The 13,464-nt window shown below is 42.3% G+C and overlaps 1 protein-coding gene across 1 annotated transcript in view; it reads left to right on the forward strand.

Annotated features, from left to right (window-relative positions):
• LOC129833400 (brain-specific angiogenesis inhibitor 1-associated protein 2-like protein 1) overlaps nucleotides 1-13,464 on the forward strand; it is a 67,103-nt gene that overhangs the window by 34,551 nt on the left and 19,088 nt on the right. The window contains exons 6-9 of the mRNA XM_055897976.1: nucleotides 9,016-9,168; nucleotides 9,451-9,606; nucleotides 11,686-11,758; nucleotides 11,947-12,172. Coding sequence (XP_055753951.1) covers nucleotides 9,016-9,168; nucleotides 9,451-9,606; nucleotides 11,686-11,758; nucleotides 11,947-12,172 — 608 coding nt within the window. The remainder of the gene's footprint in view (nucleotides 1-9,015; nucleotides 9,169-9,450; nucleotides 9,607-11,685; nucleotides 11,759-11,946; nucleotides 12,173-13,464) is intronic.

The following is a 13,464-nucleotide window of genomic DNA, read 5'->3' on the forward strand; positions in this document are numbered from 1 at the left end:
ATTTTAGTGCAGCATTTTATTTAGTGGATCATTAAATATTTTTGACAAAAGTATTGCATTATGGGTTTAAGAAGGCAGCATTGAAGTGGGTACAGTCATATCTTACTGACAGGAAACAGTCCATCTATATCAAGGGGTCGTTTTCTACGCCTCATGATTTAAACTGTGGAGTACCGCAGGGCAGCTGCCTTGGGCCACTTCTTTACTTAATATATACCAACAACCTTCCTTATGCCTCATATGAAACTCAAGTTACTATATTTGCAGATTATACTACAATTTATACAGCAAGACAATCAGTTCAACAGGTACAGCAAGCTTTACAAGTAGATCTGGGAAATATCAGGGAGTGGGTTCGCCGGAACTAACTCGTTTTGAACACCAAGAAATCCAAGGTTATATTGGTCTGTTCCACCAGGAAACGGCTAACACAGCATAGGATACAATTAAGTATGGGGCGAGTACAAACAGAAACCAAACTACTAGGGGTGCAGCTAGACAACCGCTTATCATGGTTGTCAAATAACTAATCTATGTAAAAAAAAAAATATATAAAAAAAAAACTGCATGCATGCATGATCAGAAGGAAAGCTAAATATTTTCCCTGGAAACATTCTTAAGCTAACAACCCAAGCATTAATTGGGAGTCAGGTGAACTCCTGTTCTGTGATCTGGGGGAAATGCATCAGAAAGTAAAATTAGGAGGCTGCAGATTGCACAGAACAAAGCAGCAAGGATTGTTTTAAGGTGGAGATATGGTTATTCTGTTGTAGTCATGCTCAATGCTCTTGGTTGGTCATCAATCAACAAGATAATTAGAAAAAAACATGCTTATTTTATTTCAGTGTACACCATTTAAAGCGGCCAAACTCTATTCACAACAGTATTCATTTGGTAAGAGACAGACATTCAGTAAATACTAGGAATATATTGTCCACCATCTACAGTTCAAGGCAGAAGTTTACATACACCGTAGCCAAATACATTAAACTCAGTTTTTCACAATTCCTGACATTTTAATCCTAGTAAAAATTCCCTGTCTTAGGTCAGTTAGGATAAGCACTTTATTTTAAGAAATATGAAATGTCAGAATAATAGTAGAGTGATTTATTTCAGCTTTTATTTCTTTCATCACATTCCCAGTGGGTCAGAAGTTTACCTACACTCAATTAGTATTTGGTAGCTGTCACGTTCCTGACCTGTTATCCCTTGTTTTTGTATTTATTTAGTATGGTCAGGGCGTGAGTTGGGTGGGTTGTCGATGTGTGATTTTTATGTTGGGATTTTGTGTGTTCGGCCTGGTATGATTCTCAATCAGAGGCAGCTGTCAATCGTTGTCCCTGATTGAGAATCATACTGTCACGTTCCTGACCTGTTTTCTGTTGTGTTGTATGTGTGTGATGGTCAGGGCGTGAGTTTTGGGTGGGCAGTCTATGTTTTCCGTTTCTATGTTGGTTTTGGGTTGCCTGGTATGGCTCTTAATTAGAGGCAGGTGTTTTGCGTTTTCCTCTAATTGAGAGTCATATTAAGGTAGGTTGTTCTCACTGTTTGTTTGTGGGTGATTGTCGCTGTGTCTGTGTTTGTTGCACCACACGGTACTGTCTCGTCTCGTTCGTTCGGTCGTTCCTGTTCATGTGTTCTTCGTTTCATGTAAGTTTGTAGTTTAGGTCTGTCTAGTTCGTTTTGTTATTTTGTAAATTAGTCAAGTGTATTTCGTGTCTGTTCTTCGTCTTGAAATAAAGTCATTATGTATTCACAACCCGCTGCGCCTTGGTCTACTAACTCACCGAAAGACAACCGTTACACATACTTAGGCAGCCGGGGTTTCACGTGTGTTTTGTGGGTGTTTGTTTTCCGTGTCAGTGTTTGTTACCACACGGGACTGTTTCGTTTGTTTAGTCTGATCTTGTTCGTGCGTTCTTCGTTATATGTAAGTTCACATGTTCAGGTCTGTTGACGTCGTTTGTTGTTTTATATAGTTTTTTCAGTGTTCTTCGTTTTCGTCTTCTTTAAAAAATAAATCAAACATGTATTCTCCACAAGCTGCGTTTTGGTCCGATCCATGCTCCTCCTCAAACGAGGAGGAGAACAATCGTTACAGTAGCATTGCCTTTAAATTGTTTAACTTGGGTCAAACATTTCGGGTAGCCTTCCGCAAGCTTCCCACAATAAGTTGGGTGAATTTTGGCAAATTCCTCCTAACAGAGCTGGTGTAACTGAGTCAGGTTTATAGGCCTCCTTGCTCGCACACGCTTTTTCAGTTCTGCCCACAAATGTTCTATGGGATTGAGGTCAGGGCTTTGTGATGGCCACTCCAATACCTTGACTTTGTTGTCCTTAAGCCATTTTGCCACAACTTTGGAAGTATGCTTGGGGTCATTGTCCATTTGGAAGACCCATTTGCGACCAAGCTTTAACTTCCTGACTGATGTCTTGAGATTTTGCTTCAATATATCCACATAATTTACTCCTCATGATGCCATCTATTTTGTGAAGTACACCAGTCCTTCCTGCAGCAAAGCACCCCCACAAAATGATGCTGCCACCCCCGTGCGTCACGGTTGGGATGGTGTTCTTCGGCTTGCAAGCCTCCCCCTTTTTCCTTCAAACATAACAATAGTCATTATGGCCAAACTGTTATATTTTTGTTTCATCAGACCAGAGAACATTTCTCCAAAAAGTACAATCTTTGTCCCCATGTGCAGTTGCAAACCGTAGTCTGGCTTTTTTATGTCGGTTTCAGAGCAGTGGCTTCTTCCTTGCTGAGCGGCCTTTTATAGGACTCGTATTACTGTGGATATAGATACTTTTGTACCTGTTTCCTCCAGCATCTTCACAAGGTCCTTTGTTGTTGATCTGGGATTGATTTGCACTTTCCGCACCAAAGTACGTTCATCTCTAGGAGACAGAACGTGTCTCCTTCCTGAGCGGTATGACGGCTGCTTGGTCCCATGGTGTTTATTCTTGCGTACTATTGTTTGTACAGATGAACGTGGTACCTTCAGGCGTTTTGGAAATTGCTCCCAAGGATGAACCAGACTTGTGGAGGTCTACACATTTTTTTCTGAGGTCTTGGTTGATTTCTTTTGATTTTCCCATGATGTCAAGCAAAGAGGCACTGAGTTTAAAGGTAGGCCTTGACATACATCCACAGGTACACCTCCAATTGACTCAAATTATGTCAATCAGCCTATCAGACGAGAAGCTTCTTAAAACCATGACAATTTTCTGGAATTTTCCAAGCTGTTTAAAGGCACAGTCAACTTAGTGTATGTTCTCTTCTGACCCACTGGAATTGTGATAGTGTATTATAAGTGAAATAATCTGTCTGTAAACAATTGTTGGACAGGAAATGTGTGGAGTGGTTGAAAAACGAGTTTTAATGACTCCAACCTAAGAGTATGTACATTTCCGACTTCAACTGTGTGTGTTATCCAGACAGAGCAATAAAGAAATGTAATTACTAATCTGAGCAAACCAGAAACCTTTCAGTATATACATTCAAACAATACTTTAGAACCATTTAAATATAATAAATTGGAAGGTTGTGCAGGACTTTGGTAGATGAATGAATCAATCTATCCTTTCAGACTAAGAGTATTTATCTGGTCAATATGTCAGTGTATTATGTCTGTTTGTAACAGTGTGGTATACGTGAAAATGTGATTGTATTATAAATTGTATTTTAATATTTAAGGACTCTTGGAAGATTAGTCCAAATAAGGACTAAAATAGATCCTAATAAAATCAAATTCCTCTCTCATTTCTCTCTCGCATTCCTGTCTCTGTCTCTCTCTCATTCCTCTCTCTCTGTCAGTAACTCTCTCATTCCTCTCTCTGTCGGTCTCTCTCTCATTCCTCTCTCTGTCTGTCTTTCTCTCTCATTCCTCTCTCTGTCTGTCTTTCTCTCTCATTCCTCTCTCTCTGTCGGTCTCTCTCTCATTCCTCTCTCTGTCTGTCTTTCTTTCTCATTCCTCTCTCTCTCTGTCGGTCTCTCTCGCTCTCGGTCTCTCTCTCATTCCTCTCTCTATCGGTCTCTCTCTCTCATTCCTCTCTCTCCATGTGGCCAATCTCCTTGTTTTGCTGTCTGTTCAGGCTTCTGAGGGATCAGTGTTCTGAGTCAGACTCCCTAGTGATCTGAGTGTCGTTCTGTCTGTATGCCAGTCATTCTCTGGGGCAGACAGACAGATGGCCTGACGTCTGGGCTGAGACACAGGGGCTTAGCTGTAGATGACTCACCAGTACAGCTAAACACTTCCTGGGTACTGGTCTCTTCATTGACCAATAATTCCCAAGAATTACACCAGTAATTTACCTGACCCCCTCCCTCGCGCACTCTCTCGGTCTCTTGGCCCTCCCTCTCTCGCGCTCTCCCTTTCTCCCTCGCTCTCTCTCTCGCCTTTCTTTCCTACCTGTTTCCACAGACTAAAGATATGTGTCCATAGCAACAGCCATTATTTAGCCTTGACAGATGTATTGTGTCAACCAGGATGGTTGCATTTATTACATTTCACACCCCTGTTTCACTCGCACATATACACACATATATATATATATATATATATAATAATACACACACACACACAGGAACACACACACACAGGAACACACACACACGCAGGAATATTTGAATTATCCAGGTTGAGTTTCAGGTCCCTGGGCATGATACCTTATCTGTGGCTTTATCTCATGGAGGGACAATGATTGCAGTATAGCTCTGCACTCACGCGTCAGTGATAAGGAGGAGGTGACGTTATGGCTCCCATGATAAGGAGGTGATTGTTATGCCTCCCATGATAAGGAGGAGGTGATGTTATGGCTCCCATGATAAGGATGAGGTGATGTTATGGCTCCCATGATAAGGAGGAGGTGATGTTATGGCTCCCATTATAAGGAGGAGGTGATGTTATGGCTCCCATGATAAGGAGGAGGTGACGTTATGGCTCCCATGATAAGGAGGAGGTGATGTTATGGCTCCCATGATAAGGAGGAGGTGATGTTATGGCTCCCATGATAAGGAGGAGGTGATGTTATGGCTCCCATGATCAGGAGGAGGTGATTGTGATGGCTCCCATGATCAGGAGGAGGTGATTGTTATGGCTCTCATGATTAGGAGGAGGTGATGTTATGGCTCCCATGATAAGGAGTAGGTGATGTTATGGCTCCCATGATAAGGAGTAGGTGATGTTATGGCTCCCATGATTAGGAGGAGGTGATGTTATGGCTCCCATGATTAGGAGGAGGTGATGTTATGGCTCCCATGATTAGGAGGAGGTGATGTTATGGCTCCCATGATAAGGAGTAGGTGATGTTATGGCTCCCATGATAAGGAGGAGGTGATGTTATGGGAAAGGCCAGCATTGTCACAGTTGACCCAAACAATGGTGGGCCTCTTTTCTTGTAGGAAGTCAAGGAGGTGGGCTCTGGGAAATTAGGAAATTGTGAAGCAAATTGCAAAATGGCTTCTTTCTTTTGAGAGACAGATCCTGTATGCATGTCACTGTGTTACTGTCCTCGTGTGTGTGACTGAGATTGTTCTTATGTGCATACACTTGCCTTGTCTGATAGTGCACTACTTTTGGCCAGAATAACAGCCTATTCCCTAAACAGTTCACAAGTTGTGACTAGAATGACACCTTAGTCCCTAAATAGTGCACTACTTTAACCAAATACATTTTTTTAGTCGCATACATATATTGCAGATGTGATCACAGGTGCAGCGAAATACTTATGTTTCTAGCTCCAACAGTGCAGCAATACCGAACAATACACAATAATACACACCAATTCAACAGTGCAGTAATACCTAACAATACACAATAATACACACCAATTCAACAGTGCAGCAATACCGAACAATACACAATAATACACACCAATTCAACAGTGCAGCAATACCGAACAATACACAATAATACACACCAATTCAACAGTGCAGCAATACCGAACAATACACAATAATACACACCAATCCAACAGTGCAGTAATACCTAACAATACACAATAATACACACCAATCCTACAGTGCAGCAATACCAAACAATACACAATAATACACACCAATCCTACAGTGCAGCAATACCAAACAATACACAATAATACACACCAATTCAACAGTGCAGCAATACCGAACAATACACAATGATACACACCAATCCTACAGTGCAGTAATAACGAACAATACACAATAATACACACCAATTCAACAGTGCAGCAATACCGAACAATACACAATAATACACACCAATTCAACAGTGCAGCAATACCGAACAATACACAATAATACACACCAATTCAACAGTGCAGCAATACCGAACAATACACAATAATACACACCAATCCAGAATGACCCCCTATTCCAGTTAGAGTAAACTACTTTTGACCTGAACGAAACCCTGAATTCATTATACACACCTGTAACTGGATGGAGACCACAACAAATGAACATAGGAAGTCTTTTCCCATTTCCTCTGACTCAAGAGCTCCAATAGGGACAGGAAGCTGGTGAAAGAGTGTGTGGAGGGTAGATTACATTGAATCGTGTGTTGTCACATGGTGTTGTTGTTATGGGTAACATACTGTGCTGTACAGCTGCAAGGTGATTTTGCAGTGTTGTGATGACGAGATGGGGATCTCACTCGTGCAGCCCTAGTCTGTCCCCCACCTTTAACTGTGTGTGTGTTAGGTAGGTAAACAGCATATTGAAACGGGTTGACTTTACACAGGGTTGGCTCTAGGATACTCGTACCCGCAACCCTTCGGTTGCCAGCTCCCTCCCCACCAGATTCTCCTTCACATTCAGGATTTGCACCGACGACCCTCTGGCTCTTAGCCCGCTGCTCTAACCGACGACCCTCTGGCTCCTAGCCCGCTGCTCTAACCGACGACCCTCTGGCTCCTAGCCCGCTGCTCTAACCGACGACCCTCTGGCTCCTAGCCCGCTGCTCTAACCGACGACCCTCTGGCTCCTAGCCCGCTGCTCTAACCGACGACCCTCTGGCTCCTAGCCCGCTGCTCTAACCGACGACCCTCTGGCTCCTAGCCCGCTGCTCTAACCGACGACCCTCTGGCTCCTAGCCCGCTGCTCTAACCGACGACCCTCTGGCTCCTAGCCCGCTGCTCTAACCGACGACCCTCTGGCTCCTAGCCCGCTGCTCTAACCTCTCTGCCGCTAGGGCTAAACCCAGTGAAACTGGACCCACCAACATGACTACTTCCACTGGCCTCTCTCACTCTTGTTTACCATGACAACTGTGGGAGGGTGGGGGGTGTCCAGGGTGTGTGTGTGTGGGTATATCTCTAGCCACATGTCACTTGTGCAGGTCTGTTGTTACGCCAGGTGTTTCTGGGTGAAAGAGTTCCCAAGACCCATACTGCACACTGGCTGCTATGTCACATGGAAGCAACTGAGTCGAGCTTTCTTTGATTGAAATCTTCAATGAATCAATGCTCTTTTTTTCTGTGTTCTCCTTACAGATTCATGTACCTAGATTGATTTGAGCTGCAGGGACATTGTATGATCATATGAAATGTAATCAAGATAAATAACAAGGTCCATAAAGAGATATGACTCGAGGACCCTATAGCATGCATAGGTCTTAGTTCTAATGAACTGCACACACATCATCTCAATACGAATCTCAACAATACATCCAATAATCTTTCCTCTGTATCTACAACAATGTCATATGTTTCAGTGCACACACTTTAAAGACAGCTATTATACTTCAGTCTACTTTGATAATTCAACACATAGTGGCATCCATTTTACATGTCTGTTGACTAGTCTTTGTTTTTGTCCTTTTTGTACCAAGTATTTACAGGTTAGTGCTATTCGGGATCATTGGGACATTCCGACCCTAACCTTAACCCTTACCATTTTACATGTCAACTTCAATGGGGTAGGGACGTACCAACGATCCCAGATACCAAGGATCAATATTTACAACACGACTTACTCTGCTGTATGCTCATTGGTCTCCCATTCAGTTCCATTTCCAATCAAATCACTAGAACTGTATAGATTGTAAATATTGACAGTTGCCAGCCACAGAAACACCGTGAAAAGGAGTAGAGAGATCAACTTAGCCATAGATGACACATTTATAAGAGCCATTCACACCCACATAGATCAGAGACTCTGACCCCTGACCTCTGAGTGGCCCATGTCTGTGATGGAAGATAAGACACACAAAAGAAGGTTGTGTCATTGTCCGCACGCTCTTTGTTCACTCCCACAAAGCATTTTTAATTCAGCGTTCAGCGATACAAACTAAATGTTTCGACTGACCTTGTTCAGATCCTGTGCCAAGTTTTTAAATGTGCCTTCAGATAAGACTCCTAGGCTGCGTTTACACAGGCAGCCCAATTCTGATCTTTTTGACCAATCAGATCATTGCACATCAGATCTTTTTCAGAGCTGATCCGATTGGTCAAAAGACCAATTAGTGCCAAAAAGGTCAGAATTGGGCTCCCTATGTAAACGCAGCAAAAGACACACAAAACAAACTCATACAAACTCAGCATTTCGACTGACCTTGTCCAGCTCCCGTTCCTAGTTTAAATGTACTTTCAGACTCCTAGACACACAGTATATCTTGCTGCTGCTCCTCCTTAACCCTCATCTATTCTTCTCTATCTGCTACTGTCACCTCCCTAGCCCTCATCTATTCTTCTTTGTCAGCCATGTTAGATAATAAAACCCATTCCATTCCCTTGTACAGTATCCCTACAATACCTCTCTGTATCTCTGTCTCTGCCTGCCACATAGAGATTAGAACGTCCAGCCAGCCTATATCTCTGCTCCTCTCGTCACAATGCCCTTTCACTTCCTGATACCTACGGTGATAGGCAGCTCTGATTGGCTGAGCTATGTCTATGTGGCAAGACAAGACTCTGTGATTGGTCTTTGCAGTGAGGTGAGAGCATGTGATTGGTCAGTGCAGCAAGATATTGCGTATGATTGGTTGTTGCAGTTGAGATAACAGCATGTCATTGGCCTGTTGTGTTGTGCAGTGCCTGGAGACGCTGAGGTCAGGGCAGATGGACATGCAGAAGTTCATCGCCGAAGGCTGCAAGGAGGCTCTGCTGGAGGAGAAGAGACGCTTCTGCTTCCTGGTGGACAAACACTGCACCTTCTCCTATCAGATCGCTGCCTTCCACGACAAGGTATTGGAACTCTGCTACAGTGCCTCCTAGGTGCTCAGTCAGTAGAAAACCTGAACATGATTTCAATCCATTAAAGTGATGGGGATTTTAAGGGGATGTGGGCTAGAGGCTAGGGGTGGAATTGGAACCAGATCGCACTGACTATTTCCATGAATTTACCATAACCACCATCTGTGTACCACGTTTATCATACAAATGTCTAGCGGGGTACCACATCACAAATCCAAGGCTCCCATTCTACAGTAACTACTATGACTGCTGCTGTTCCTTCTCTGACCCCAGGCCAGAGACATGCTTTTCGGGAAGCTGCCCACCTGGCAGGACAAGTGTGGCGATGCCACCAACGTGCCCGAGAGCGTGATGTCTATGATTGAGGGTCTTCGCACCCCAGTGTCCATCACCCCCCAGGCCTCCCCCGTCTCCCAGAGACACAGTAGGGTGAGAAGGCAAAGTCACTCATTCATTAACCATTTAGAAAACAATTTATTAATTAGAATGTCTAATTCTGATTCAATGTGAGAGAGCGAGAGAACACAGCACAGATACCTTATGATGCCACTATGGCTTCACTGATTTCATCATAATAATGAAATGGTACAAACTAGAGGTCGACCGATTAGGATTTTTCAACGCCGATACCGATTATTGGATGACTAAAAGATGCCGATACCGATTAATCGACCGATTCTTTTATATATATTGTAATAATGACAATTACAACAATACTGAATGAACACTTTTATTTTAACTTAATATAATACATCAATAAAATCAATTTAGTCTCAAATAAATAATGAAACATGTTCAATGTGGTTTAAATAATGCAAAAATAAAGTGTTGGAGAAGAAAGTAAAAGTGCAATATGTACCATGTAAAAAGCTAACGTTTAAGTTCCTTGCTCAGAACATGAGAGCATATGAAAGCTGGTGGTTCCTTTTAACATGAGTCTTCAATATTCCCAGGTAAGAAGTTTTAGGTTGTAGTTATTATAGGAATTATAGGACTATTTCTCTATACCATTTGTATTTGATATACCTTTGACTAATGGATGTTCTTATAGGCACTTTAGTATTGCCAGCCTAATCTCGGGAGTTGATAGGCTTGAAGTCATAAACAGCGCAATGCTTGAAGCACAGCGAAGAGCTGCTGGCAAATGCAGGAAAGTGCTGTTTGAATGAATGCTTACGAGCCTGGCACCGCTCAGACAGACTGCTCTATCAAATATCAAATCATAGACTTAATTATAATAACACACAGAAATACGAGCCTTAGGTCATTTAATATGGTCAAATCTGGAAACTATCATTTCGAAAACAAAACATTTATTCTTTCAGTGAAATACGGAACCGTTCCGTATTTTATCTAACGGGTGGCATCCCTAAGTCTAAATATTGCTGTTACATTGCACAACCTTCAATGTTATGTCATAATTATGTACAATTCTGGCAAATTAATTACGGTCTTTGTTAGGAAGAAATTATCTTCACGCAGTTCGCAGCGAGCCAGCAGCCCAAACTGCTGCATATCCCCTGACTCTGCTTGCACAGAACGCAAGAGAAGTGACACAATTTCCCTAGTTAAAAGAAATTCATGTTAGCAGGATATACTAACTAAATATGCAGGTTTAAAAATATATACTTGTGTATTGATTTTAAAGAAAGGCATTGATGTTTATGGTTAGGTACATTGGTGCAACGACAGTGCTTTTTTTCGCGAATGCACTTATTAAATCATCACCCGTTTGGCAAAGTAGGCTGTGATTCAATGATAAATTAACAGGCACCACATCGATTATATGCAACGCAGGACAAGCTAGATAAACTAGTAATATCATCAAACATGTGTATTTAACTAGTGATTATGTTAAGATTGATTGTTTTTTATAAGATAAGTTTGCTGCACTCCCGTAACAGGTAGTCCGCCTGCCACGCAGTCTCCTCGTGGAGTGCAATGTAATCGGCTATAATCGGTGTCCAAAAATGCCCATTACCGATCGTTATGAAAACTTGAAACCGGCCCTAATTAATCGGCCATCCTGATTAATCGGTCGACCTCTAGTAAAAACCTGTAATACCTCTACTACTAATGTACCACTACCAGTGGCAGGTTAACTACTAATGTACCACTACCAGTGACAGGGTAAATACTAATGTACCAGTGGCAGGTTAACTACTAATGTACCACTACCAGTGGCAGGTTAACTACTAATGTACCACTACCAATGGCAGGTAGGCGGCAGGTAGCTTAATGGTTAGAGCATTGGACCAGTAACCAAAAGGTTGCTAGATCAAATCCCCGTGCTGACAAGGTAAAAATATGTCGTTCTGCCCCTGAACAAGGCAGTTAACACACTGTTCCTAGGCCGTCATTGAAAATAAGAATTTGTTCTTAACTGACTTGCCTAGTTAAATAAAGATAATAAATGATGTACCACTACCAATGGGAGGTTAACTACTAACAACTGTACATTCTAGCACTCATACTATCCCCTTCCTGTGTTCCACTTCCTATGGTCAGAGCAACTCCATATTCCGGGACACAGTTCCACCCCCTGCCCCGGCACTGAAGGCTCAGACCAGCCCATTGGCCAGTATGTTCACGCAGGACACACCCACAACAAACTCAGTCACAGGTAGTGTGTGTGTGTGTGTTGTGTGTGCGCGTGTGTTCGCATGTCCTCCCCGCTGATCGCTGGTGTGTGTGTTTGTACGTGGGTGTATGCATGGACCTGTGTTCATGTGTCTGTATATTAACCCTTCTCTGTCCCTCTCTCTCCAGACTACAGGGACAACGGAGGGGAGGAGAGTGGTCTAGGTCCCAGGTCAGTGTCTGTGGCCACAGGACTCAACAACATTGTGAAGAGACCCAGGGTCCGCACCATCTTCCCCCACACCTCTGGGACCAACGCTACGCTGCTTAGCTTTGACGAGGGAGACATCATCACCCTGCTCATACCTGATGAGAGGGATGGATGGCTTTATGGAGAACTGGAGAAGACCAGGCAGTAAGTTAGAGAGACACACACACTTACATACGGTGATGCACACACACACACTAGGGCTGGGTCATATTTTTTGACGGTATGACGGTATTTTATGTTTTTGATTAATAAAAGTTAAATAAAATAAAACATTTGCTTTATGAGTAGTGCGTGACAACACATATATTCTAAATTATTTCAATGGGTCTTTTGCCATTTGGATTGTTTTATACTGTTCAATTCAACTTCACCCTAAAATAATGTTGTATTATTTTCCATCAATTTCTGCATTCCCTGCAATCATTTGAGATCATTTCCACACTGCCACAATATGGGGAAAAAACTAGGCCTTATTTTGAACCAAATGTTGCAATTGCGATTTAGATCAAAACCCTTGGGTGAACTTTTTGAATCATGGAAATAGAATGTTTATTATAATTCTATAGTTAGAAAATAAATAATAGTGGGCATAATAGTATTGTTTGCCATGACAACGAATGAAAATGCCATGGATGAGTTATTGTGTGATAACAAAGTGATGTTTAGTGTTTCCTAGGGGACCATATGATCTTTAGCTACATTAGAACTTTATTCATATAGCCAACATATTCATGCTTCGCCTATTCCTCTTTGATTTAGAAGATACTGTTGCACAAACAACATGCTGATTTAAGCCTCCAACAGTACTGGTATCAGGCTGTATTAGCTAGCTACGTTTGCTCTGACTCAGCCACTAATGCTAATAGCTAATAAAAGTACTTACACGATTTAGCTTAAGTTGCTAAGAAAATACAAACTAGCTGTTGGAGATGTAAGAAGCACAAACTAATATTGTAATTATAGAAGCTTGTGGATTTATATGAAGATCAAAGTGGATATATGAATATATATGAAGATCCATCGTTGTCATCAACATTGTTGCATGTGCTGCATTGACCTTGCAGACTGAACGAACGTGTCTCGTGGTCAAGCAACAACAACTGTGCTCCTTGAGTGACAGGGTGGGACTAGGTCTGTGTGGAAAGCAGCATGGAGAGAGAGAGAGCAGAGAGGGATGACTCAAGTAGCAGAGTAAACTATAAAAATGGACTTTAAACACGGCGTATCACATTTAACAAACCAAACATTCAAATACTGTTATAGAAGGTAAAGTAAAAACCCAAACCGTTCCGTGCATCAATACCTGTATATAGTGAAATAGGGCTGGGCGGTATACCATAACGCACACACACCGCCAGCTGCTGTGTACATGTGGTAGTTCCGGTCCTGATTAGATGTTGATTTGATTGAGCCCCCCTTAACTGGACCACTCCAGG

The sequence above is a fragment of the Salvelinus fontinalis genome, chromosome 34, assembly GCF_029448725.1.
Source record: "Salvelinus fontinalis isolate EN_2023a chromosome 34, ASM2944872v1, whole genome shotgun sequence".
Classification (NCBI taxonomy): Eukaryota; Metazoa; Chordata; class Actinopteri; order Salmoniformes; family Salmonidae; genus Salvelinus; species Salvelinus fontinalis.